The 25826-nt window shown below is 39.0% G+C and overlaps 2 protein-coding genes across 5 annotated transcripts in view; one reads left to right on the forward strand and one right to left on the reverse strand.

Annotated features, from left to right (window-relative positions):
* Nucleotides 1-356: 356 nt before the first annotated feature.
* Nucleotides 357-24966, reverse strand: Dis3 (DIS3 homolog, exosome endoribonuclease and 3'-5' exoribonuclease). 4 transcript variants are annotated; one of them, XM_036199204.1, is made up of 22 exons: nucleotides 24616-24966; nucleotides 24323-24390; nucleotides 23904-24061; nucleotides 21957-22150; nucleotides 21090-21163; nucleotides 19599-19766; nucleotides 17445-17609; nucleotides 15933-16046; nucleotides 15573-15710; nucleotides 14510-14656; nucleotides 12923-13039; nucleotides 12561-12662; nucleotides 11154-11218; nucleotides 10982-11066; nucleotides 9243-9370; nucleotides 7701-7787; nucleotides 5706-5862; nucleotides 3512-3726; nucleotides 3237-3405; nucleotides 2961-3119; nucleotides 1788-1910; nucleotides 357-1216 (listed from the first exon to the last, which is right to left on the reverse strand). In XM_036199204.1, the coding sequence occupies exons 4-22, from the start codon at nucleotides 22048-22050 to the stop codon at nucleotides 1133-1135; spliced, it is 2391 nt and encodes a 796-aa protein (XP_036055097.1). In that variant the 5' UTR covers nucleotides 22051-22150; nucleotides 23904-24061; nucleotides 24323-24390; nucleotides 24616-24966; the 3' UTR covers nucleotides 357-1132. The 4 variants fall into 4 exon arrangements, with proteins under 4 accessions (XP_036055097.1, XP_036055098.1, XP_036055096.1 ...); XM_036199205.1 differs by lacking the exon at nucleotides 24616-24966 and adding an exon at nucleotides 24491-24546; XM_036199203.1 differs by lacking the exon at nucleotides 24323-24390.
* A 145-nt stretch (nucleotides 24967-25111) lies between these two features.
* Pibf1 (progesterone immunomodulatory binding factor 1) overlaps nucleotides 25112-25826 on the forward strand; it is a 184085-nt gene continuing 183370 nt past the window's right edge. Inside the window, exon 1 of the mRNA XM_036200021.1 lies at nucleotides 25112-25321. The gene's annotated coding sequence lies outside the window, so the exon portion shown is untranslated. The remainder of the gene's footprint in view (nucleotides 25322-25826) is intronic.

Raw genomic sequence — 25826 nt, forward strand, 5'->3', positions numbered from 1 at the left:
TGAATGTCTGTGTTTGTAAAGACTATAGCTATATCCACATCATATACTTGGGGACTTGTCAGCTGGTTTCTACCATACAGAAGTACTTCACTTGACTGGAAACTAAGCAAAGTTGAATTAAAATTTTCTGGCCAGGCAGTGGTGGTGCTCGCCTTTAATCCCAGCACTAGGGAGACAGAGCCAGGTGGATCTCTGTGAGTTCAAGGCCAGCCTGGTCTACAGAGCAAAATCTAGGACAGGCACCAGAACTACACAGAGAAACCCTGTCTCTGTGAAGAAAACGAAGAAAAAAAAAATTCCTAATGTAATTATTAATCTGGGATTTTCAAGACAAGAAGTCAATCAGGTACAACAAATGAGACTTCATTTGGTCCTTTTGATGTCTTTAATACAATCCCTCCTCTCCTATATAATTGGATATAACTAAAATTCAAAGGCCATTATCTGTTTTTGTAAGAAAGCAGACATTTGCTCATCTGTTCTTCCTCTGAGCTGTAATGCCTTGCTTGAGACAAACATTGGCAACAAAGATTACAGATAATGATTACTGAACTTGCCACCTTTTAACAAAAATCACAATGTTCCCAATCAGGCCAAGTTACCTGAGTTTTTGTTTTCTTATAATCCCAAAACATTCACAATTGTTTGAGGACCACTAGTGAAGTACAGGAGGCTTTTCAAAATATATGTGAACACAGTGTTGCAGATAGGCAATTTAAAATGGTAAAAAGATCAAGTACACTGACAGCTCAAGATTAGAAAGGCTTGCTCTTTGCTTCTAAAATGTTGTTTTCCTCAGAAATTGACAGTTTTCCCCCATATTCAATGAAGCACTAATGCGGTGCTCTTCAATGAGCAGATGAGTACTCCATTTAAATGATCACCACAGACCCCTGACGTCACTCTCCTGTTGCCATTTAAGTGATGGATAGTCAATTGAATGTTTCTGCATAACTTGTGTTGTTGCTGAAGCACAGTAAGACAGATTCAGTCGGCAACTCAATAAAAATGCAAATTTCTTAAAATTATTGAAATGTACTTAAAAGTCACTAACATGCACACAAGCTTGTAAGTGTGCTATCTATTTTGTTGTTGAAGGTAATCCGTCTTCGATGTTTTCTGTTGCATGTAGCTACTTCTCAAGTTTCCTCTTCTTCCCCCCTGGCCCGCTGAGATCCGTGTCTGCAACATCAGGAGGAGTACTTATTCCTGGTATCTACAACAGTGTAAATGGGAAAAACAAAGGGATGAGAAGCATCAGAGAAGAAATGTTTACCTCACCTTCCCTTTCCACTGAATCAGATGCTCCAATGGAGGGGATGGAAGGCTGCACTGCACACGGCCGGGCACACAAAGTAACCGTGGTTGGGAAGTAACCAGTGGGCTCAGTGAGAGGCTTTTCAGAGGGAACGGACCTGTACACCTGCAATCTCAGCTCCTGGGAAGATCACTGCAAATTCAAGGCTAGCCTTGTCTACATAGCAAGAAAACTGAGAAGCTTCAACTTTGACAGTGTTTATAATGTAACAATTCTTCCTCCTGTCCAGTTGACCCTAGGGGCTTTATGTTGCAGCAGACAGCAAGCATCAAAAGCCGAAAGGTTCAAAACCAGGAACTTGAGTGAAGCACCTACATTTAACTTGTACATTATAAAACAGGAGTATTAACTTATATATTACAACATAGGAGTAAAGGAATGGGCAAGAGAACCCTGATGCCTGGAATACCTAAGACCTTACCAACTAGATGTTAACTTTTCTACACCATTCAGTTAAGTTTGGTCTTACCTGTGGTTCTACAAGGGCCATTCTGATTTTTTGATGTTGAAGATTTGATGAATCTAATGTGATTTTCACTTTAACTTTATCAAACACATGGAACACTGTATCTTCTATTCTGAGGGAAGGTATCTTGAAAAAAACATGTTATTGACATTACTTCTTAAACTCGAATCTCAATTCCACTTCCAGTTTACCTTGCACAGTCATTTGAAAGTTTAACTCCTCCCCAGTTAAGGAGGACATGAAGCTGGGAGATGTGATGGGTTCTAGAGGGAGTTGGGGGGAGAAGTGAGAGGGTAAATATGGGGAAGACATAAAATTTTCAAAGAATTAAAAACCCCAGCGCTTGGGAGGCAGAGCCAGGCGAATCTCTGCAAGTTGGAGGCCAGCCTGGGCTACCAAGTGAGTTCCAGGAAAGGCGCAAAGCTACACAGAGAAACCCTGTCTCGAAAAACAAAAACAAAAAACCCCACAATATTAGTAAGCATCCAGGTATTGAATACAGAAAACCCCCCCATTAACCTAATAGTCTCAACTATAGTCTATTTATGTGCACACTTCATCTTGTCACTAAGGTAGTCCTGATATACATCATTCATCTTAGTGAATTAGCTGTCTGCAGTAAAGGAACACAGCACACCATTTAAATATTCTCTTAAGAAAAGTTTAGTTGATGAGATGTAGATTTTCTGGCATGTATTTTGAGATTTAGGATACAAATATGCTGTGGAAATAATCCTTCTGTACACTGTGTAAATTATGTTGTGATTGGTTTAATAAAGAAGCTGACTGACCAATAGCTGGCCAGGATAAGGTTAGGTGGGAAAACCAGACTAAAGACACTGGGAATAAGAAGGGCGGAGTCAGAGGAGTCACAAAGAGGCAGAAGAAACAGGACATGTAAAAAATGAGGTAACAAGCCATGACCACATAGAACGTAGATAAGAAATATGGGTTAATTTTAAGTTGTAACAGCTAGTTCGTAACATGCCTCAGCTATCAACCAAGCATTTATAATTAATAAGTATCTGAGTGGTTATTTGGGAGCAGCTGCCATGACACAGAGAAACTGCCTACATGAATACAGGAAAGTTTTAACAATTTATAGCTATAGTTTGGAAACTGTCAGAGAAAATATTCCTCTCTTCCCCAAGAAAACAAGAACTGGCAATACTTTACCTCATCATCATAAGTGAGCCGTGGCTTTGGTTTATCTTTTTCTTCAAAAAAAACCGTACCTTCTAAGCCATACTTTGGAATTAACACCACAATTGCATTCTTTCTTACAAAAAGAATATAGGCTTCTTCACTTACTATTCCTTTGCTTTTGAAAAACAACTGTAAAATACATACAATCTTGTTAGAAGCCTTATTTTGAAATTTACAAAAATAATTTTGAAAATACCAAATGAACAAAATTTCCCACTCCTAGCACTTCAGACAAAAGGCAAATACCTGGGTATGAAAAGCTACTGATGCACGCTGAGCATACTGAGCCATTTTATGCCGGAAATTGAGATTTTTACATATATCTGAAAGCTTGTGTTTATCTGTCAGCTCTGGATAAGTACTATCAGCCCCAATAGCCACAGCTAACAGCCGATGAACAATGATGTCTGCATATCTACATACAGGTAAAATAAGAATGATGGCAAATTAGTTTTAAATTTTTTAAATGAAAAGTTAACCATTTTCTATCTCCTTTTACTTTTGTCTGAAAAAAACAATACCTTCTGATGGGAGAAGTGAAATGTGTGTATATTGGGGAGGCTAAGCCATAGTGATGAAAGTCATTGTCCATCCCAGAACAGAAGTAGACAGCTTGCATCATACAGCGAGTGGCCAGTATCCTTAAAAGAGTGTTCAGGTATGGGAAGTCAGGGGATTCAGCCCGGTCCAAAGAATCAGCCAAAGACTTAGCTGTGTCAGTCTTAATTTCCAAATTCTGTCAAAATAAAAGGAAGAGAAGCACGAAATGAAACATTTCAAAATTAGTAGTATTATCCTTCCTGTCTCTCTTTGCCCTTCTCCCAATCCCTCTGTTTCTCTTTGAGATAGGAGTCACACTGTGTAGCTGTGGATGATCTGGAACCCTCAGAGATTAGTCTGTCTCTACCTCCCAAACACTGGGATTAAAGGCATGCTAACATCCAGAATTAGTATCCTCTCTTTAAAATATAAATACATTAAATAAACATAATGTTTGTTACAGATAGTTAAGAGTTCATAGATTTTATCTCTTAACTAGAGGCACTAAAAATAACTAAATAATGGCTGTTTTGTGCAGTACTAAAGCTTGAAAATTCCTGACTTCATTGGACAGTCCTAAAGTCCTCACTGGAATCCTGCAATTCCAAGGAAGAGAAGGCCAGTGGTGGCAGCAGCGCCTTCTTTCTCTGTCCAGTTTATGCTTGCTAATCTGAGGGTGGAGAAAATGAAGACGAGACGGACACTTTTCAGTATGTCTGGCTCCTCTGCAGAGTCTCTCCTTCCACTGAAAGTAGTAAAGGCCAGGAGCAAGCTAGTCAAAGTTCAGTAAGAACAACGTTCTGGGGCATCCAACTCAGCTGCTGAATTCTACCTTAACAAGACAAACTGAATCCTCCTTCCTCTGCCATATCTTGGTAAGAAATAAGACAAGCTCAGAAAATCCCCAACATGCAGTAATCCTTGGGACTGGGAAGCTAGTCCAGTTCCAATGAATGAGGACAGGGTAAGTGAACTATAAAATCAGAAACTCCTACCATACTATTCCAATAGTGCTTTTCCTTATGTGCTTTCAATATGAAAAAAAGAGCCTATTCATGATCCAAAGAAAACCAAAGTAAGCTAGAGTCATGCCAAGCCTAAGTATGACAAAAGAAAAGCCTAGTAGCCAGACAAAGGGGTATAAAGGGCTGACGTAATGTCCCCCTTTCCATGTAAGTCATAAACAGCCTCCTTTTGTGTAGATACGATACAGAGAGAGCTGAACTGAGTGAACTAAAGAAAAAACAAATTGCTTGTAAATCTCTAAAAGCTAAGGCTTTCAGAGAAGCCATGTGTCTTAAGAATTTCTGTAACTACGATAAAATACCATGACCAAATAAAACTTGGAGAGGAAAGTGTTTATGTAAGCTTGCAGTTCCATATCACAGTCCATCATCCAGGGATGTCAGGTCAGACGCCCAAGACAGGAACCTGGAAGCAGGAACTTAAGTAGAAGCCATGGAAGGACACTGCTTCCTGGCTGCTATCCAAGGATTGCCCAGCCTGTTTTCTTATACCTGCCTAGGGATAGCACGTTAACAATGGGCTGCGAAGAATCATTAATCAAATGCCCCAGAGGCTTGTCAACAGGAGACCTTATGGAGGCATTTTCTAAACTGAGGTTCCTTCATCTCAGACGGCTCTAGCTGTGTCAAGTTGACAAAAAAACTAGCCAGTACACCATGTATAGAAGAGATGGAAGAGCATACTCTGTCTAGGATACTGTAAATTATTTCATTTAAATCATTTGGCTTTAGGACTAGGTGCTCCTCATCAGACATAAAGGACTTTAGTATGTAGCTGGTGTCAATGTATACGTAGCAAGAGATAAGTCCATATCCCAAATCACATTATCTTAATATTAAAAAGAACTACTGGTATATTTTACATCAACTAAACTTTTCTTTTAAAGATTTATTATGTATAGTGTTCTGCCTGCATGTGTCCCTGCACACCAGAAGAGGGCACCAGATCTCATTACAGATGGTTGTTAGCCACCATGTAGTTGCTGGGAATTGAACTCAGGACCTCTGGAAGAGCAGCCAGTGCTCTTAACCTCTGAGCCATCTCTCCAGCCCTCAACTAAACTTTATGAAAACATGAATATTAATTTTTCAGTGCAATGGATAGATTACAATACAAGTACATGTGACTTTTCAATCTTTAAGACTTTACCTTGGACTTGGCTGCCTTAACAAGAATCTCATAATTGGAGGGAGGTGGAGCTGGATGTTTTCGAAGCAGAGCATGTTCAGAAAATTCTTCATGAATCTTTTTTGCAACAGAAATATTTGCAAGTAACATAAATTCTTCCACCATGGAATTTGTTTCTCTGCCAGTTAGAAAAGCATTAAGTAAATAAGAGAAGCAGAAACAACTGTCATCACATTTACTCACAAGCTAACTTTTCTAGTGATAATGGAAGTATTTCTCATGTAAAACATTCACATGTGTCACATACCTATTTTTAATACCTTAGCTGCTATACTAATAGTCTTACCTGTGTCTCTCCTGGGTAAATCGAGTATGCTAGAATCATTTCAAATTGTATTCAAGCCGGGGGTGGGGGGGTGGGGGGGGGTGGAGGTGGGGGTTGGAAGCTTCCCTTACTTTAACATAAATATAAAACCAACATTTTTACCTCCTCTTTCAAAAACAGAGCTATGAAAATAAACTGTACTGGGAGAATTAAAAGCTAGGTCACACAATATTATTTAAACTCCCCAAATTTTTTCCAATAAATCACTAATATATTTTCAGTACACAATCTGGGTGCTTATCTCAGGTGACACTTTCTGCTATAACTCCATACACACAGTAACACACACAACAGATACATCTGATTTCTATACATCCATACACATAGTAACATACACAACAGACAAATCTGATTTCTAGCTGACAGATGTGTAGAATTATTCTCTTCATAGAGGTCATTTTTATCACCAGTGTCAAAACTTGAATTCAGTTTGACTTCTCAATTCTTATAACAATCTGACCCACCTTTCATTTTCCAGTTATTCCTTCTAAGTTCTAAGCTAGTTTCATAAACGATCTGCATGCTGTACCTACCGTTTTCTTTCTCTGGAATCACTGAACACAGATTATTAATTTTCGATCATGTTTCAGTTATTAAAATAATCCATTTCTTAACATTTCTAAAGTATATTAACTATTAAAGTATTAGGAACCCCTCCATATGGGGAAGTCAAATGACTGTTACAACTTCTTAAAGTACAGTAAGATCCAAGGTTAAGATATTAGCTTCAAAACTTTTTTAGTAAAGACATTAATTTTTTAGTTATGTGCAATGTTGCAGTGTGTGTGTATGTGTGTGTGTACAAGACTGTAGGCCAGAGGCACTGAATCCCCCTGGAGCTGGAGCTACAGGTGGAAGTGAGCCATCAGATGTACGTTGCTGTGGATATCGCTCTGTGTAAATAAAGTTCTGATTGGCTAGTGGTCAGGCAGGAAGTATAGGCGGGACAAGAGAGAAGAGAATTCTGGGATGTAGAAGGCTGGGGAGAGACACCGCCAGCCGCTGCCATGAGAAGCAACATGTAAAGACACTGGTAAGCCACACGTCATGTGGCAAAGTATAGATTAACAGAAATGGGTTAATTTAGGATAGAAAAGGTAGATAACAAGCAGCCTGCCACGGCCATACAGTTTATAAGCAATATAAGTTTCTGTGTGCTTTCTTGGTTGGGTCTGAGCGACTGTGGGACTGGCGGGTAAGAGAGATTTGTCCTGACTGTGGCCCAGGCAGGAAAACTCTAACTACAGTACGTGCTGGGAATCCACCTTGGGTCCTCTCAAAAGGCAGTGATCTCTCCCTGCAAAGCCTGTGGTCCCTCAACCTCTGTATGCTGTACTAAGTACTTAAGAAATTAATCAGTGCACAAATTTTTATTTCTCTGTAACTATCACTACTCAAGTTCTAACATACATTAAATCAAACCAAGGTAAGTTTGAGGTTTCTCTACTACCTTACCCCAGTTTTGTATAAGAAAAGTTAAAAAGTAAGATCACATTTACTAAGCCAAGAAACTTCACAGCTATCCTAACTGTAACAACTGTTTTGGATATAAATGCTGTGGTGAATTAGTATCTACACTAGATATTACATTTAAAATTAATATTTAATATCAACTTAAAAAAATCACATGCCTCAGCTCCTTGGTCTGTAGATCTATTGGATCATGAGTTTCACTGTCCATGTGGAAACGAACTTCTGGAGAAGACAGAGTCAAAGCCCTGAGTGAAAATGAGAGAAATTAGTCAGATAAGCCAAGGACAGAGAAAACAATCTATAAGCAATCCCTTTAAAACAAAAAAATGAGTATACCAAGTACATGAGCATTTTTTTTTATGATCATCTACTAAGTTTGATGTTCTATTGTCATATAAAGCCTAACTCTTACATTTTTATTAAGCTACATAAACTTGCAACTACTTTTTTTAAGTGGCTAAAAGAACAGGCCAATTGGTATTTCATTTTCCATGGAAAACAATACATTGTGATGGGCAATGACGGAGAGGACAAGGCCAGCTCTTCCATAGGTAGGAGAATCAGAGAAGATACATAGGCAACTGAGTGGAGACTGATAAAACTACTCCCACTCATACATCAAAAGGACTGATGGCTAGTCATATTAGGTTGCCGTGGTCTCAGAATGTGTGTGTGGTTCTTAATGAGGGGACTAGTTCTCCTTTGCAAAGATTTCACAAGGATACATAGAAAAATCTAAAGTGTTTTCAGATATGATGCTACTTTCATCAAGTTCCAATTCAATCTGAAAGTTTGTTTCTTGTTTTGTTTTTCTGGTTTTTTTTTTCCTTCAGTTTTTTGAGACAGTCTTAACTTTAGCTTTGGATGGACTCGGACTGGCTATTTAGACCAGGCTGACCTGGATAGAAGTCATAGATCCACCTGCCTGTGCCTCCTGAGTGCAGGGATTAAAGGCATGGCCTAGAAGTAAGTTTAATGAAACTGGGCAATCTTGGACAATCATGGGGAAGTTAAAAACAACAACAAAAAACAATTTAATGTTAACCTTATACTTAAGTGAAAAGCTTGAACAACTTTATTCCAATTAAATAGTTCTGTTTTCATGTACATTCCTAATCTGTAAAGAGTTTTAAATTTCATATTTAATAATTCAAATATGGTAGTCACTGGCCACAGCTGGCTGCAGAGCATAATTATCTGTGGTTGCAAGGAGTACAGAAGGATGCTCACTTGCATTCAGGAACTTAAGTTAGGCACTCTGCATGACTACTCCAGAGGTAGCATTTGCATCACCAGCAAAAACACTTTTCATAATTGGCACTAGTCAAGAAGTAGGGAGAACCCAAGGACCAACCTCTGAAAGGCTCTTGTACTTGGTTCCCTTACAGCAGTCTTTCAAAATTGAAGCTACTTTTTTTTTTCTTTTGAGCTGAGGATTGAACCCAGGGCCTTTCTACCACTGAGCTAAATCCCCAACCCTGAAGCTACTTTTAACTGCTTTCTTTCTAACAAGTTTGAGCTGACACTCTTATACCTGTTAAGGTTAGGCGAATGCCATGATATAATCTATTAAATATAGTCTACCAGCTAATTAATCACCATTCTAACAAAATACTCTAAAGAAGCCAAATGTTATATCATAACTGATATTAATCATAATCATAAACTAAGGCCTGTCTTAGATTTTTTTAAGAACATACCCCTTTTCAATTCTTCCCCTTTTTAGAATTTTAGCTAGTTTATTTAATCCACGAAGACTAGTGGTGATATCATCGTTCATAGCTGCTGAATCAATTCTCATCTGTGCTTCAGCATACGTAAGAGAAGCCTAAGAAAGAAACCTTAGGTTAACATAATTCTCACAACAGATAAAAGCGTGTTTACTATATGAACCATACTATGAATGTGTATATCCATGTGTTAGTACTGGACCACATAGGCTACCATGCACATATGGTGGTCAGAGATGCTAGTCCTTCCTCTTCCTCGGCTGAGACCGGGTTCTCGTCTTTTATCTCATAGTCTACACTTTCAAGAAGCCTAAAATAAGTAACAAGAAATCTACGGAGATTCTTAACTTTACACTAGGATTTCTGGTTTAATTTCGGCATTCATTATATAACATAAGCAAATTTACATTAAAGTAAAGGAAAATGGCAGTTTCCTTGATACTTTAATTTTTAGTATATTTGAGGTAATACTAGAATATTCCTTAATACTTTCACTTTGGTGTATTTTTAGGTAATATCTGAATAAATTACAAAGCAGGTTCTGCCTATTCTCTGAAAAACTTTGCAAAGATCATTACTTCCCTTTTCACTGGCAAATAAGAGTCTAGAAATATCTTATAGGAGACACTAACCAAAAAAATGGACTAGAATATGGGATGAAAAAGGTAAGTTTAAAGCAATCTCTAGTAACAGATAATCCAAATATGGAAACAGCTGTTTCTGCTTCTATCTAGATGGAAAAACTAGTATTTTTTTCAGATTAAAAGATAAAAGTAGCTTTATAATTAAAATTCAAAAACAGCATAAGGGAGTAACATAACATAAATTGAGTCAAGTTTCTGGGAGCACCTTTATCTACTAAGGGCTAAGAGTTCCCTTTCTAAAATAAAAAATAAAATAAAAATGAGGGGTGGGAGGTTCAAGACAGGGTTTCTCTGTGTGGCTTTGGAGCCTGTCCTGGAACTTACTCTGTAGACCAGGCTGGCCTCGAACTAACAGAGATCCACTTGCCTCTGCCTTCCAAGTGCTGGGATTAAAGGTGTACACCAACACCGCCCAGCCTTAGAAAAATGTTTTATATGTTCATTAATTTCAATTCACAAAATGTTGTTAAAACTATATCTCAGAGGACTATATTTAAAAGTTGAAATAATTCCCACATCACTATTTGCTTGTTAACAATTCTTTCTACTAGTCATCAGAACACAGTGATACTAACTTGAAAGAAAAACATTGGCTAACTTTCTGAAAACATCATTATAAGAAAAAGAATCCAGCATACTTTGGAGGTCTATTAAGCACAAAATGAGAATGAATGTGAGAATATGGGGAGAGGTACAAAAATAAGGAAAATCTGGCTGTACTGTTTGAACATAATCTCAGGTTAGTTTACTGACTCTAACTATAATTTATGGTAGCCAGGATGCACATGGTGGTTTTTCAAACACTACTATTTTTAAGTAGGAATAGCCTCAATTACTAGGGTTACTGAGTTAGGGCATAAAGCCCTTTAGTTTAGGTATGTCAGTTCTAAGTTCCTGAATACAGGACAATTACTACATAATTTCATAATAACATCAATTAAACAAAGTTTAAATTCTGAAACAAACTAGGGACTACAACACTGAACCTAACTTTTTAAAAAGTATCTAAGAAATTGTTAAAAGTACCAAAAATTTGAAATGTCAGATATGAATCATAACACTAACCTTTGAATTAATTACACTTTTGGTAAATCTTGTTTTTAAGATTTCAGCATTATGATTCATTTCCCAAATACAGGAAAATGCCAACCTTCAGGGAAAAAGAGACGGTATTTGTTTATGGGAATCAATTACTATAGTTAACAAGATACTCTTATCAAAAAAAGTGCAGAAATACCTGTCAACGTTGGATCTTAAGGAACATAAGTTAGAGCTAAGCAACTCTGGAACCATGTCAATCCTCTGAAAAAGATGGCGACAGACCTTAGATTACTCAATCACATTCAATGTGCCTTAATTTCCATCTGCAAATAGCATCAAGTGAGCAGGAAAGGGTGGTATATTCTTGTCCTTTGGACTAGAGAATAAGAGCATGACAAAGTCTGTAGGAAGACACAAAACTGTTACAGAAGGCAGTAAGGGTGGCATTCATGCCAGTGGATTGAGGTTTCAGTCCTCTACATGAAGCACCTTCCTGTCCTCTCAAAATCTGAAATTTCTGGTATTTGTAAGTTAGTACCTGGTAACTTACAAACCCTTACCAACTGAGAGTTTCTCCACTGCTAAACTCAAAACGACATGGTACTTTTAGTATACTTAAGAGATGAGAGAAAAAAATAAACTGAGGAAAAGCTTTATGGTTTACTTTGAGCATGATCTATATAACAAATTAACTTCCTCCTTATCATCTGGTCTATGTAAGTCTATGAAAACCATACTTGAAAGGATTTTAATTTTTTTGTGTATGCAAGTTTTGCTTGCATATCTGTGCATCATGTGCATGCCTGGTGCCTAAAGAGGCCAGAAAAGGACACTAGATCTTCTGGAAATGGAGGTACCGACGGCTCTAAGACATCATGTGGAATTGATTCCAGGTCCTCTGGAAGAAGTCAGTCTTTGTAACTTCTGAGTCATCTCCTCAGTCCACCATCTCCACCCAAAATCATAATGAATCAATGCTACATAATGTATATCAGCTAATTTAAACGCTATTTGGATCATTAGATATCAAAATAAACCTAATTATAATTTTTGTTTTGTGTTTGAGTATGGTGTATATACAAGTTCATGTATGGAGAGGCCAGATGTTGAAATTAGGCATCTTCATTGGTCACACCCCGCTGTATTTTTTGAGGCACGGTCTCACACTAAACTTGGACTTCACTGATTTGGCTATGCTGGCTGGTCAATGATCGTAAGGGATTTGCTTGTTTCCACCCACCAATGTTAGGGTCTCAGATGTGGTAGTTTCTGTTTGGCTCTAGGGAGCTGAACTCAGGACCTCATGCTTGTGTGGTAAGTACTTTACCAATTGAGCTACTGTACCAGGCCAAAATAGGCATTATTTTCTTGTGATTTAGGACGCCTTCACCCATGTATTTCTTATAGCTAAATATATCATGTATTTACTTCAAACTGTGATTGCTCATTAAAACAGAAGTGCCTGGCTCAGCCTTCAAAAAGATGAGATAGGATAATAAAGAGCTTGAGGCTAGTTCTGGCCTACACATCAAGACCCCATGCCCATCAAAACAAAGTGCCAAGGTGCTATGATCAGTAAAAGATTTTATATTAATACATTTACCTTTTCACAAAGATACACAGTTGTTCCTCTTCTGGCTGATTCTTGATCCAATGCATTTCCCGGCCTGATAAAATGACTAACATCAGCAATATGAACACCAACCTTAAAAAGATTAAAATGAAAGGATGTCAATCTGCATTATTACTAACACAGACTTACAATGGAATTTAGATGAGAAAAAAACATAGCTAAGCTGAAAATGGACGCAGTCACAGCTAATAATTCAACCTCTGACATATTCCCATTAGCTTTTGTAGGTATAATTTTATATTCTGGCCTGGATAAAAAAAAAAAAAAAAAAACAACCATGAACCCTAGAAATGAATCACATACACCTAAGAGTACTGGGACAATATAGGTACCTCCAAATTTCCATTCCTGAGTTCTCTACAATGCAGGGCATCATCTATATCAGTACATCCTGGAGGGTCTACACTGCAAACACACAGATGTCTCAGGTCTTCTCGGTTTTTCATGTCCTAGAAATACCATGTTAAAAAGAAAAAAAATAACAACTTGAACAACACAACAGCAACATAGCTCTTAGGAAATAAATATCCCATAAAAATAAGTCAGCTTTCCATGTTATTGAGAAACTTGACATATGCACTAGTTCTACAACCTGGAAGATGTCATCTTTCAGTGAAAAAGCAAATGATTTCTGTAACACCTAACTGTCGAACATGGTCCAAGAATGGAGTTGAATTGTTCTTGGATTAGGCTTTCATGTCCGTCCCAGGTGTTGTGGATAGGAGTGAGTTTACTTTTGTTTATTTATTACAATTGGCTATTTTTACTTGCTTATACACCTCAAAAGAAAAACATGTTTTTATTTTAAAGATTTATTTATTTATTATGTATACAATGTTCTGCCTGCATATATGGCTGCAGGCCAGAAGAGGGCACCAGATCTCATTACAGATGGTTGTGAGCCACCATGTGGTTGCTGGGTATTGAACTCAGGACCTTAAGAAGAGCAGTCAGTACTCTTAACCACTGAGCCATCTCTCCAGCTCAGAAATATGTTTTTGCCATGTTTAGCTTATCCTTGTGATTGTACACTTTACTTATGTGACTCTACTTAACCCTCAGAGTATAAACTGTCTGATGCTTTGAATAAAGTTGCCTATTGCATGCGAGTTTAGTTTGCCTCATTTCTAGGCTCCATTCTCCCAGATTCCACCACCTTTAGAGCAGTAAACACCTAATAATTCTGTAACTAACTAAATGTGAAGGAGCCATGGTTTCTACATTTTTTAAAGATTTATTTTTTTATTATGTATATAGTATTCTGGTAGGCCATAAGAGAGCACCAGATTTCATTACAGATGGTTCTGAGCCACCATGTGGTTATTGGGAACTGAACTCATGACCTCTGGAAGAGCAGCCAGTGCGCTTAACCACTGAGCCATCTCTTCACCTCCACATATATTTTTAAAAGATTTATTTATTATTAAGTATACAGTGTTCTGTCTACATGTATGCCTGCAGGCCAGAAGAGGGCACCAGTTCTCATTATGGATGGTTGTGAGCCACCATGTGGTTGCTAGGAATTGAACTCAGGCATTTGTTTGGAAGAGCAGCCAGTGCTCTTAATGGCAAACCATTTCCCCAGCCTGGATTTTACATATTTCAAAACAAAGACATTAACTGCATTCTGGTCTGATGGCTCAGTCCTTGTAACTCTAGATACTCAGCAGCCTGAGGCAGGAGAAATGAGTTCAAGGTCTACTTGGGTTAAGATCCAGACTAGCCTGGGCAACGTAGTCAGACCCAACTGAAAAGAAAAACCAAAATGTGCAATAGGGCTGAGGACTTAGTCCAGTGGTAGAGTGCTTGACTAACCCACAAAGGCCCTATGATCAATCACCAATACAAACAACAAAGAAACAAAACTCCCTAAAATAATGGAGAATCCGTAGAGTCACTAGGAATTCTTTCCAACTTACCTTCTCAGTAATGCTCCATGGCATCTTTGGCAGGAAGCTAAGAACAGCCTGGGAGAAAGGCTGATGAGGAACATCATGCTCAAGCAACAAAACTTCAGTTTCTGTCTCTTTCTCTCCAACATCACCTAAATTTTTAACAAAGTGTCCCTGAAATCAAAAGGTATTATCAGAAAGGCACACTTTGCAACAAATTAATATTTTATTATACTAAATCTTCCAGCACTCTATGTATTGTCTCAGTATTTCTAAATCTTTGCTAACAGATTATAAACAACTCTTTGGCCGGGTGGTGATGGCGCACACCTTTACTCCCAGCACTTGGGAGGCAGAGGCAGGTGGATCTCTGAGTTCGAGGCCAGCCTGGACTACAGAGTGAGTTCCAGGACAGCCAGGGCTACACAGAGAAGCCCTGTCTTCAGGAAAAACAAACAAACAAACAAACATCTTTTGGGCCCGGGGGAGATGGTTCAGCAGTTAAGAACACTGTTGTTCTTGCAGAGGGCCCATGTTTGACTGCCAGCATCCACATGATAACTCACGGTATCTGTAACTGCAAATAGATTAACTGACAGCCCCTGCTGACCTCCCTGTATGTATACCAGGCATGTACTGTGGTACAGACATACATGCAGGCAAAATGCCCATACACAGGAAAGCAAACAAACAAGAAAGCAAAAAAGCCTCTGGTAAATTAGAGGTGGAAATGACAAGATTTTTCAACTGCCTTTGAGAGCCTGGTCCTTAGACCACAATGCCTATGTTTAGTTCCTGTTAATTTTCAATGTAAAATTTACTTTAAAAGCAATACCTTCAAAATTTGATTAAAATTTATTTAGGACACAAATGTTTCTTCCCTAAAGTTTATCAGTAAAGGTTGTTTGGCGATTTGAGCAAAAGTAGCCACTTTTACTCCATGACTAACACTAGAATTAGATAAAATGTATCTATTCTACTTACTAGGTAACCATGAAATAGCTGTGTACATTTTCACTAAAAAAATCAACAGTATTTGTCACAAACTTTAATTAAATACACAAAGTTAAAGTTAGTATTTTAAGCTTACATTTGGATATCTAGAATTTCTAGGCCAACCATCAATAGCGACAATAATTCTCCGTCCTTCTAATGCAGAAGCCTGTCTGGTTTCTATCCGAATTCGTGGAATTCTCTTATCAGCAGGTGTAAAGAGATGTCTTCTTGACTAGAGAAAATTAAAAACAAACTGATTTACCATCCTGGGGATCAATCATAGTAGCCCTAGAACATGCTACGCAAGTCCTGTACCAGTGAATTACACCCCAGCAGGGGAAAAGCGACTGATTTACACAGTCTGGAGACAGGATAGAGCAAGCTTGCATTCTAGACAGTGACTAGAAAACAGTGACCACCAGTGTCCAGTCATGGTGACAAGTGCTTTACTCACCTCCTTAATGTCCGACTTGGAAAGCATGCCACAATACGGCCTCCAGTTCCTTTTGATTATTCCTACAACTCGGCCTGTAGGCCTTAACATTTTTTCACTTACAGCAGTCTTAAGCTGAAATATAAAAACAAAAATCTTCCATTATTTTCCTAAGTAAAATGAAGTAATTTTTCTTCCAGCTTAGAATATGCACATGGACACTAATGCATTTCAGGTAGCAAATGACATGAAATTCAGAACCTTTATGCCTCAAAGTTCTAGGCATGAGCGTACCAACTGCACAATGCTTATTGTTCCATGATAATAAAGCACTCCATAAATGATGTCAAGAAGCACGCAGCTGAATAAATGTGTCAGAACTTTGTGTTTTTCAATTTAATATAAGGATTTACTGACAAAAACACATGTAAGTCTAGGATTATGAGACTGAGACTTAGTACCAGTTTAGATTAATTAGATATATGTAGTTACTAATTAGGTACTATATAGTTATTACAGTGTACATGTCATGTTGGATCTAATCCATTACAAAATATGTAGTTACTAATTAGGTACTATATAGTTATTACAGTGTACATGTCATGTTGGATCTAATCCATTACAAAATAAATGCATCTTCGACAGTTCTATCCTATCCCAAATTAAGAGTCAAAGAATGTAAACCACTAGAAATGGATCCTATAAAATTCTACTTCTAACAATACCAAAGGATTGGATTCTGCAAGAATGTTCTAGTAAGACTGCAGGAAATTAAATGTAAGTTATAAAAAGAGGAGCTACATATGCTACATTGAATACAAGTGTGTCCTCATAAAATGGGTAAGTAGGTCATTTCTAATAGACTTAATAACACATGAGAAGTAACTCATCCTACCAGATAAATGTATTAGTAGAAATGGAATAATTAAGCAGGTCCAAATGCAAAGACCCAGAAGCATGTTTTCTAAGAAAATTATAACATTGCAAAAAAGTTTCAGAAAATTTAACATTTCTATTTACTTAAACTTCATGAATTCAGATCATATACTGAATGTTAGCAGACTTCCACTTTCATACTAAACAACTCTAAATACTTAAACCCATTTGAGTAAAATGTCACTGAAAGAACATGAGTTTGTATACTTAGAACATAAATAAACTATGCATATAACCTGCATAACTTGTATTAAAATTCAAAGTACAGAACTTGAGACTGGAGAGATGGCTCAGTAGTTAAGAGCACTGGCTGCTCTTCCAGAGGATCTGAGTTTGATTCCCAAAATCCACATGGCAGCTCATAACTGTCAGTAATTCCAGTTCCAGGGGATCTGACATCCTTTTCTGGCTTCTGCAGGCAATGCACACACATGATGTACGGACATCCATGCAGGCAAAATACCCATACACGTGAAATAAAATGAATCAACCTTTAAAAAAGTTCTGGACTGTGATTCATTCAGTAACTATGGAAACAATGGCATGTTAAGCAGTACAACAATACAGACAAAAAACCAAACTTGCATTCTCTCATACCATGAGTTCTCTCTCCTCATCTTTCTCCACATCATCTTCATTTTGACCTTCATCATGTAAAACCACAGAAGACGGTGCCACCCACTGACTCTTGGGCAGAAGCTCCACAGCCACAATGTCTTCATGAATAGCTCTGTTTAGATGTTTAAGTCCTTGTATAAGGATCTGTGTAAGCCAACAAGTGGCATGGCATGTGTTGAAACAGATTTAATGACAATAATAAAAACTCATCTAGTAGAAGGCAATATTCTGTCTAATCATTGCATAGAATATCTAATTCTCTTAATGGTTTTCCTATTGTAAAACAATAAGCTATGTCAGGCTTATTGGGTAAAATTGTATTACACAAACTTAGTTTATCTGAATTCGGTCCCCAGAACCCATGGTGGAAGGAAGGAGAGAACTGACTTCTGAAAGTTGTCCTTAATTTCCCCATCACACTTTGGCAGTTCACTCCCAACTCACATAGCCACATCATATATACACAATCTGAATCATTTTAAAAATTAAAATAAAGTACTATTCATTACATACTCTTAATTTTTTGTTGTTGTTGTTTTTTGTTTTTGTTTTTTGAGACAGGGTTTCTCTGTGTAGCTTTGCGCCTTTTTCCTGGAACTCACTTGGTTGGTAGCCCAGGCTGGCCTTCAACTCACAGAGATCCACCTGCCTCAGTGCTGGGATTAAAGGCGTGCGCCACCACCGCTCGGCCAATACTCTTAATTTTTAAACTTCAAGGAGAAAAAAAAAGTTCAGGAAATAAAACACTTTAGAACTGCTATCATGTGTTTGTGAAGCCTCCTTTTGGTTGTACATACATTATTTATTACAATTAGATACATAAAACACAAATATCTCATTTTATAGTATTTAATGATGATTCTCTTAAAAGGTGAGTTAGTAGGAAACTTTTAAATAATCAGTCTCATAAAAGTCATTTATTAGCTGAGCAATGGTGGTGCTCACCTTTAATCCCAGCACTTGGGAGGCAAGCGGGAGCTCTGTGATTTCGAGGCCAGCCTGATCTACAGGGTGAATTAAAGGACAGCATGGCTAAGCATATTAACCCTGTCTCAAAAAAAACCCAAACCAAATCAAAACAAGCCAAGACAAAAAAAAAAAAAAAAAAAAAAAAAAGGTCCTTTATTGTACTAGTGTTTATTACTCTTTTACCAACTAGGAAGAGAAGAAGGTAAGATGGAGTAACGGCTCTGTCATAAGGTGTGTTTTGGAAGCATGCAGATCTGAAAAAGCCCACAGACCACAGACCACAGAAAAATCATTGGTACAGTGGTCCTCACCTGTCAACCAGCCATAAACAGGTAGAGACAGAGGATATCTGGAACCTATAGGCCAGTCAGTCCAGCCTAACTACTGAGCTCTACGTCAAAAAAAAGTCTATCTACAAGAAAATAGGCCATGCTTTTAAGGATATCACATGTAGCTGTCTTCTGGCCTCCAATCACAGGTACATACATGCACATGTTAATTAAAAATAAAAAGTGAGACAAATTTAAATTCTCATACAAAAACTGTAATGAGCACAAAGTATTTTAGTGTATAAAGAATTTATACAGGGGCAAGCCTAAGATTTCTGAGTTCACTACCTAAGACCCACTCTTTGCAAAGAGAGAACCAACTCCTGTTCAAGTTTTTTTCTGACCTCCACACATATTGTGCATACACATATACATACACAAAAACAAAATTTTAAAAACTTTAAAAGGCAAATTTACATACTGTCTTAGTTAGGGGTTCTATTGCTGTGATGAAACACTATGGCCAAAAAGCAAGTTGGGGAGGAAAAGGTTTGTTTGGCTTACACTTCAGCATTGCTGTTCATCACTAAAGGAAGTCAGGACAGGCACTCAAACAGGACAGGATCCTGGAGGGAACAACTGATGTAGAGGCCATGGAGGGGTGCTGCTTACTGGTTTGCTTCCCAAGGCTTGCTCAACCCATCTTCTTCTAGGACTCAGGACCACCTGCCAAGGAATGGCACCATCCACCATGGGCTGTGCCCTTCTTTACTGATCGTGACTGGAGAAAATGCCTGACAGCTGGATCTCATGGAGGCATTTCCTCAACTGAGACTCCCTCTCTGTTGACTCCAGCTTATGTTGACACACAAAACCAGCTGGTACACATGCTTACCTCTTTTTCATCATCTCTATCTCCATGAATCCACACTGTAGCTTCTAAATAATTTTCTCTACTAGCTCTAAATGTTCCTTGAAGGTATGAACCAGATTTTATGCCTTGTTGGAGCTTACTTAAGGGAAGGTGCTCTGAAAATATTATTTTTCCACTTTCTATTTCATTCTATGAAAGAAGCAAATCAAAAGTCTGTTATTTAATGTACTGTTGAAGAGTATCATACAAGTTAAAAATCTACTTTATGAAATACCCAACTGAATTTAAACTACGAGGAATATATTTTCAGGGCACTGCTCTCTAAAACAACTTGCTGTAATGAAAGTGCTATCTTTTTAATGATGTTCAACATGGTAGCCACTACGTACAAATTCTCTGGAATAGTTGAAATATGTATAATACAGCTGAGAAAATAGATTTTAAAATTTAAATTACATTTAAGCATCAACATGTAACTAGTAACTAGTTATTAGAGAGGGTACTCCAAAACAACGTATTCCAAAAGGCCAGTCCAGCTTGCATCTTCTGGCATTCTTCCAGTTTTGTAAAGGAGTTAAAGACAAACAGGATGGAAGAAAAATTGCTAGTTAAAGAAACAGAATGGCTTGGAACCTAGGGCCTATGCTGAGACACTTTGCACAGCCTTGGTGCAGGGAGGAGGGCTTGGACTTGCCTCAACTTATGGACCAGGCTCTGCTGACTCCCCATGCATGGGAGACCTTGCTTTGGAGGAGGTGCAAATGGAGGGTGGGATAGGGGGGAGGCTGAGGGGTGGGAGGAGGGAGGAGAGGGGGATCTGTGGTTGATATGTAAAATGGATAGAAAATCTCTTTAAAAAAGAAAAGAAACAGAATGGATTTATGTATCTTGTCCTATTAGATACAGCTACTTTGGTAACAACAGCTATCATTATTACCAAGTAATAATAACACCTGAGTCACAAAAGAGGATACAAAGTCAACTATTTTTCTTTTTGATAAGCACTTTTTGATTAAGCACTTAAAAATATATTTGATAGTCAAAGTGTGAAATTCAATGTGAAGTTCCACAGCTTCAGAATGGTTGCTAACTGTACAGAAAGTCAGTAAGACTTTGCGTCTTATTAATAATACTGCATATTTTTAATTTGTGAGGTCTTAAGATAACATTTTTAATAAAGTAAAACAATAGCTACCATTTACATTTATCATAGCTATGTGCCAAGCAACGAGACAAGAATTGCATGATGCTTCCAATTATACTTCATTCAGCTCTGCTAATAATGGCATAGTTATTGCTATTTAGCTTACGTAAAAAGTCAATTAATTTAGCAACGTCATTTCAATAAGCCAATCACAATTATCTTTGTTTGTTTGTTTATAACCTCACTCTGTTTCTATTCTAGATTATTGGCATGTTCTAATTTATAAATCTGGTAACTATAAGTCTAATATCCAAGATGGCTATTTTTATATTTTCTTTTTTTCAAAAACAGAACATACTGAAACATACCATTTCTTCAGACAGACAAGCAAGACGATCTATAAGTTCAGGGTTAGCAGTCAGGCTCTTTACATATTCTTCACCTGAAAAGTAAGTGATTATTTTTACATTTAAGCATCCATGATTTATCTAAGCATGAGAGAACATGGGTGTACATGAAACAACAACTAAATCTGTTGATGTGATCGTAACTAAAAAGACACAATGGGTTCAGCATACATGACTTTTTACTATGTCAACCTAATCAAATAGTGAGGAAAAATTAACAGCCACTATTTACAACTTCTTATTAGCTCACTAGCTGAGAAATTTAAAATGTAAAAAGAATGTGAGGCGGTAGTGGCACATGTCTTCAATCCCAGCATTCAGGAGGCAGAGGCAGAAGGATCTCCCTGAGTTCCAGGACAGCCTGGTCTACAGAATGAGTTCCAGGACAGCCAGAGTTGCTGTTATACAAAGAAACCCTGTCCCGAAAAACCAAAAGTAAATAAACACAGTAAAAAGAAATCTTCAAAATAAAATGCAGACAGAAAGATGATGGCTCAGCAGTGACAATCAGCTGCGCTCTTGCAGGGGATCCTGTTTCAGTTTCCAGTACCAACACAGCGGCTCATAACCATCCCTAACTGCAGTTCCACGGCTCTGGACACCCGCTTCGCACTTCCAGTCAATGCATGCATGTGATGCACATACTACATACATGCAGGCAAAAGATCCACATATTAAAAATTGAAAAATATTTGCTTCAAATGTAAAAGATCGTAAGAAATTATACATACAGGACAGTGAGATAATGAGTCATGTGAACATTTGGCCTGATACTAATTTTTATATATAGTTGCAAGCATGCATAAAAGCGTCTACATTCAGACCTACATGTGAAAGCTGGTATTCCCTCTTCTACAGCTTTGTCTTTGTTTTTCTTGTCATTTGTTATAAGGATCACTTGTAGCTGACTTTCTGCTGACATTCTCTTCAAATGTTCGTTGTACCATTTTGCTGCTACTCGGATGGCTCTATCATTTCTGTCATTGGCACTCTCCCCCTGTTCTTGCTCTATGTAGGTATCTCTAAACAAAGGAGGAAACCACAAAATACAAGGTAAGCAGCAGAAACAAGGATGTGTACAAACTTGAGTGGTCTGTCAGGCACTGAAGTGAAAAGACAGTGGTATACACATTTAACTTGAACTTCTATGGTCAAAACAATTCTGTTAAGATCCTTTTAAGTTCTCAAGACAACAATTTTCTGGAGAAGAAATTTATGTTATTAATGAAAAAATACAGAGGTTCAAATAGCTTCATTTCACAAAAAGAAAATGTTAGACCAGACTTTAGACTTCAAACTGGGGTGTTAAGTAATAGTTTCCTGGGTGGGAGGAAACAAACCATAGATTAACCGTCAACTGTTAAGCTCCACAGTGTGACCAACTGTCACACTGTATGTTCACGTCATTCAATGGCCACTCAATCCATGATCCATGTAGATCATCCATGATCAACACTAAATACATAGCACAGACTATGTAGAACCTACAAAGCCACAGCTCTCAAATATAAAAGTACATTTACATACTTCTTTAAGTCTGTTCTTAAAGCCATATCCTTAGCATTACTTTATTCCCTACCACTCACTGTACTTACTAATGTTTCCAGGGGTGTCCAGCCTTTGGACACTGCAACATAATTCTGGGCATCTACAAATGGGCCACACATTCCTAACTCGTCTGGTGCACAGGGGTCTTCTGGTTACAAATCTGATAAACTTAAGCTTATCAGTAAAAGACATGGTCATAAAATTTGAGTTTGGTTTTAACACGACTGTCTTCAGTAACAAAAATCTACATGGGATTTGCTTAGTGCTCTAAAGTCTTCCAATCGGTCCCTATATTGCTAAGTTCTACTCAAAACACTTAGCTAAACATCCTGTTAAGCCTACGTTAGCAATCTGATGAGCATGTCCCACACAATCTTGGTCTTCTGGTACTAGCAAACGAGTGGTATGTGTTTCTGGAGTTTAAGGAGGTGCAATGAGAAAGCAGCCCACAGACACTTTTACCCTCTCTGTGTGAGTTTAAGCAATACTTAGTTTCAAGATATAAGAACGGGCTACACTTGACAGGTATGGAAACATTAAGATCACTACACTTGGGACTAAGAGGGGAATGCCACTGAAACACACCTGGCATAGGCCAAAGATGCTGCTAAGCACCTACAACCTATAACACAGTTTTCACACAACAAAAACTACTCAGTCCAAAATGTTAATAATGCCAAGGTTGAGAAATTATCATAGATATCCATCGTAAAATATTTACGTTAACAGGCAATCCCATATGTTCTCAGAGCACACACTGAATTCAAAGGTCATGAACCTAAATTATGATGAAGAATTGTTTTTAGAAATCCAATTTCAATAAATCAGCTGTAAGATATTAAACTTTAAAACTCATTAATCATAAATTCATATTTTAAAACTCTCTTTCACAAACACACATTTTTAACCCTGTATATGTTATTCACACATTATGGTACTGCAGGAGACTGAATGACCCTCATTTCCAAAAAACCTATCATTCAACCCAATATACACAACTTAAATGTTGAGTATTTCTGACATAAAAGTACTATTACAGCCAGCAGATCCCAGTTTAAGGTGTGACCTCACTGACACTGTGATCTTACTTGAGCCTCACTTAGCAATGTTTTCTACACAGCTAAGTAACCACCAAACAGCACATGAAACTACAGACTGTCTTTTGATCAATGACTCCCAGGTACTTCCCTTTAAATTTCGGTAGCTCCATGGTCTTCTGATACTTACTTATGGTGCTCATTGGTGAACGTATAGAAATGCTTCTCCTGGTTATTCGTCACATCCCTGATTCGTTTATAGATAGGGGCACTCCGGTTTCGCACTTCCTGCAGGACTGTCTGTAGCACGATTACATTCCTGATAGCAGGGTCCTCCAGAACATCAATCTTTAAAACAAAAGCACGAAGTTAACCTTCCCATGTTCACTTAGAAATTGTTTCTGCCAAGCCTAAAATTCTCTTACAGTTTAATCCACTGACTCTCCCTTAGGCCAAAGCGTTACTCTGCTGTAGAAAAAGTGACAGCAGCCCCTTGGGCCCGGTCGGCTTGAGAAGAGCACCCGCAAACGGACCACGAGAGTTTGCAATACTGAAGCTATGAACAAATAAATATGCTGGCCCACACAGTTTTTGTTCGTAGGCACTTACAAGCTGCCTGGGGGTCGCAATCTGGATGCCACAGAAGCCCAGGTCCCCGGCTTCCAGGCACTTATAATCTAAAGTAGAAGAGACACCAGGAGTTAGCAAATTAACGTGTCTAAAACTACGACTCCAAGAACCGAAAAACGGAAAGAAAACCACGTTAGGGAAAAGTACCTCGGCCTGGAAAGCTGGAAGCCAGGGTGGCCGCGGTGCGTGCATCTGCATCCCGAGCCCCGCCTCCCTCCGCTGCTCTACCCGCCACGCCCCCTCGTCACCACGCGGCCCGCGGGACCCCCTACCTGGTGCAGCAGCACGTTGGTGTCCGGCAGAAGGTAGTGCGGCCACGGGCACAGGCTGCTCGCCTGGTCGCGGGGCTGCGACTCCAGGGCCGGGCCGGCGTGCGCCCGGTCGCAGGCGGCGCAGGCCGGGGTCCCGCAGCCGATGTCATCCCGCAGGTAGTGCTCGCGCACGATCTTCACCACGCCGCCCGCGCGGGTCTTTTTTAAGAACGTTTTGGACTTGAGCATCTTGTCTCCCGGCGTAGAATCCGGACCCGGAGCGGAACCCGGACGGCTACGGAACTCCAGCGGAAAACACGTCCGGTCAGAAACCGAGGCGTCTCAGCGAGCTGTCCCTTGCATTTCCGCTTCTTCCCGCGAGCTGGGAAAAAATACTCAGGTCTCGCGAGAAAACATCAAGTCGGACTGGTGATGTTAGGTCCCTGATGGTCGTCACGATTGGGCGAGAGTAGGTCGTTTCCGCCCGCAGCTGGGCGGGGCTCTTCTCCGGACTCCAACTCCCAGCCTGCACCGCTTCGGACTGGTTTCCGGGGAGGGAAGGCCTGGGCACCTGCGCGCCCCGGCTTCTTCCGACTTCTTCAGGGGCAGGGCGGATGGTTGTCTTGGTGACGGCTCCCTAACGGTCTGGTGGCCCGGAGATACTCGTAGAGGTTTTGCAGCCTGAGCTGCTGACTGAAGACGCCTTTGGTTCCTCCAAGTGTCCGAGGTGAGGCTGGTGTTAGCCTTGTATGCGGAATTACTGACGCTTCAAACAGCTCCCAGGAATCTGTTTCCCTTTCTTTCACGCGTGGTGCAAAGATGCTGAAATGCATCAAGTGTAGAATTTGTAAATCCTAGCCAAAGAGGGAGAAGCCCATCCCTGGTCCTTTGTAACCCGCGCGAGGATTTGTCTTTGATTTCACCTTTCTTTCCCCTTAAAAAGGATCCTTCCCGATTTAACTTCTGTGCAATCTTATACCGACAAAAACAGAAGGCGTTCTCTCCTTGAGTTTGAGGTTCTTGGTATTAATGGGCTTTATCCTTCCTCTTTTACACGGCTTTATTTTGCCGTTTCCTTCCAGTAAAATTCTTGCTCTGCTGGCATGGTGGCGTATGCCTTTAATCCCAGCACTCGGGAGGCAGAAGCAGGCGGATCTCTGTGAGTTCAAGGCCAGCCTGGTAACAGAGTGAGATCCAGGACAGCCAGGGCTACACAGAGAAACCCTGTCTTG

This window comes from Onychomys torridus, chromosome 9 (genome assembly GCF_903995425.1).
Source record: "Onychomys torridus chromosome 9, mOncTor1.1, whole genome shotgun sequence".
Lineage (NCBI taxonomy): Eukaryota > Metazoa > Chordata > Mammalia > Rodentia > Cricetidae > Onychomys > Onychomys torridus.

Bases quoted from the DNA above. Each gene is read 5' to 3' on its own strand.
- Dis3 (XM_036199203.1), bottom strand. From the start codon at position 24,843: ATGCTCAAGTCCAAAACGTTCTTAAAAAAGACCCGCGCGGGCGGCGTG. The intron at 19,767-21,089 runs GTATGTTTCAGT...CTTCTTTCATAG, and splicing joins CTTGTCTGTCTGAAGAAATG to AATGAAATAGAAAGTGGAAA. The intron at 13,040-14,509 runs GTAAGTTGGAAA...TGGTATTTCTAG, and splicing joins CATGGAGCATTACTGAGAAG to GACATGAAAAACCGAGAAGA.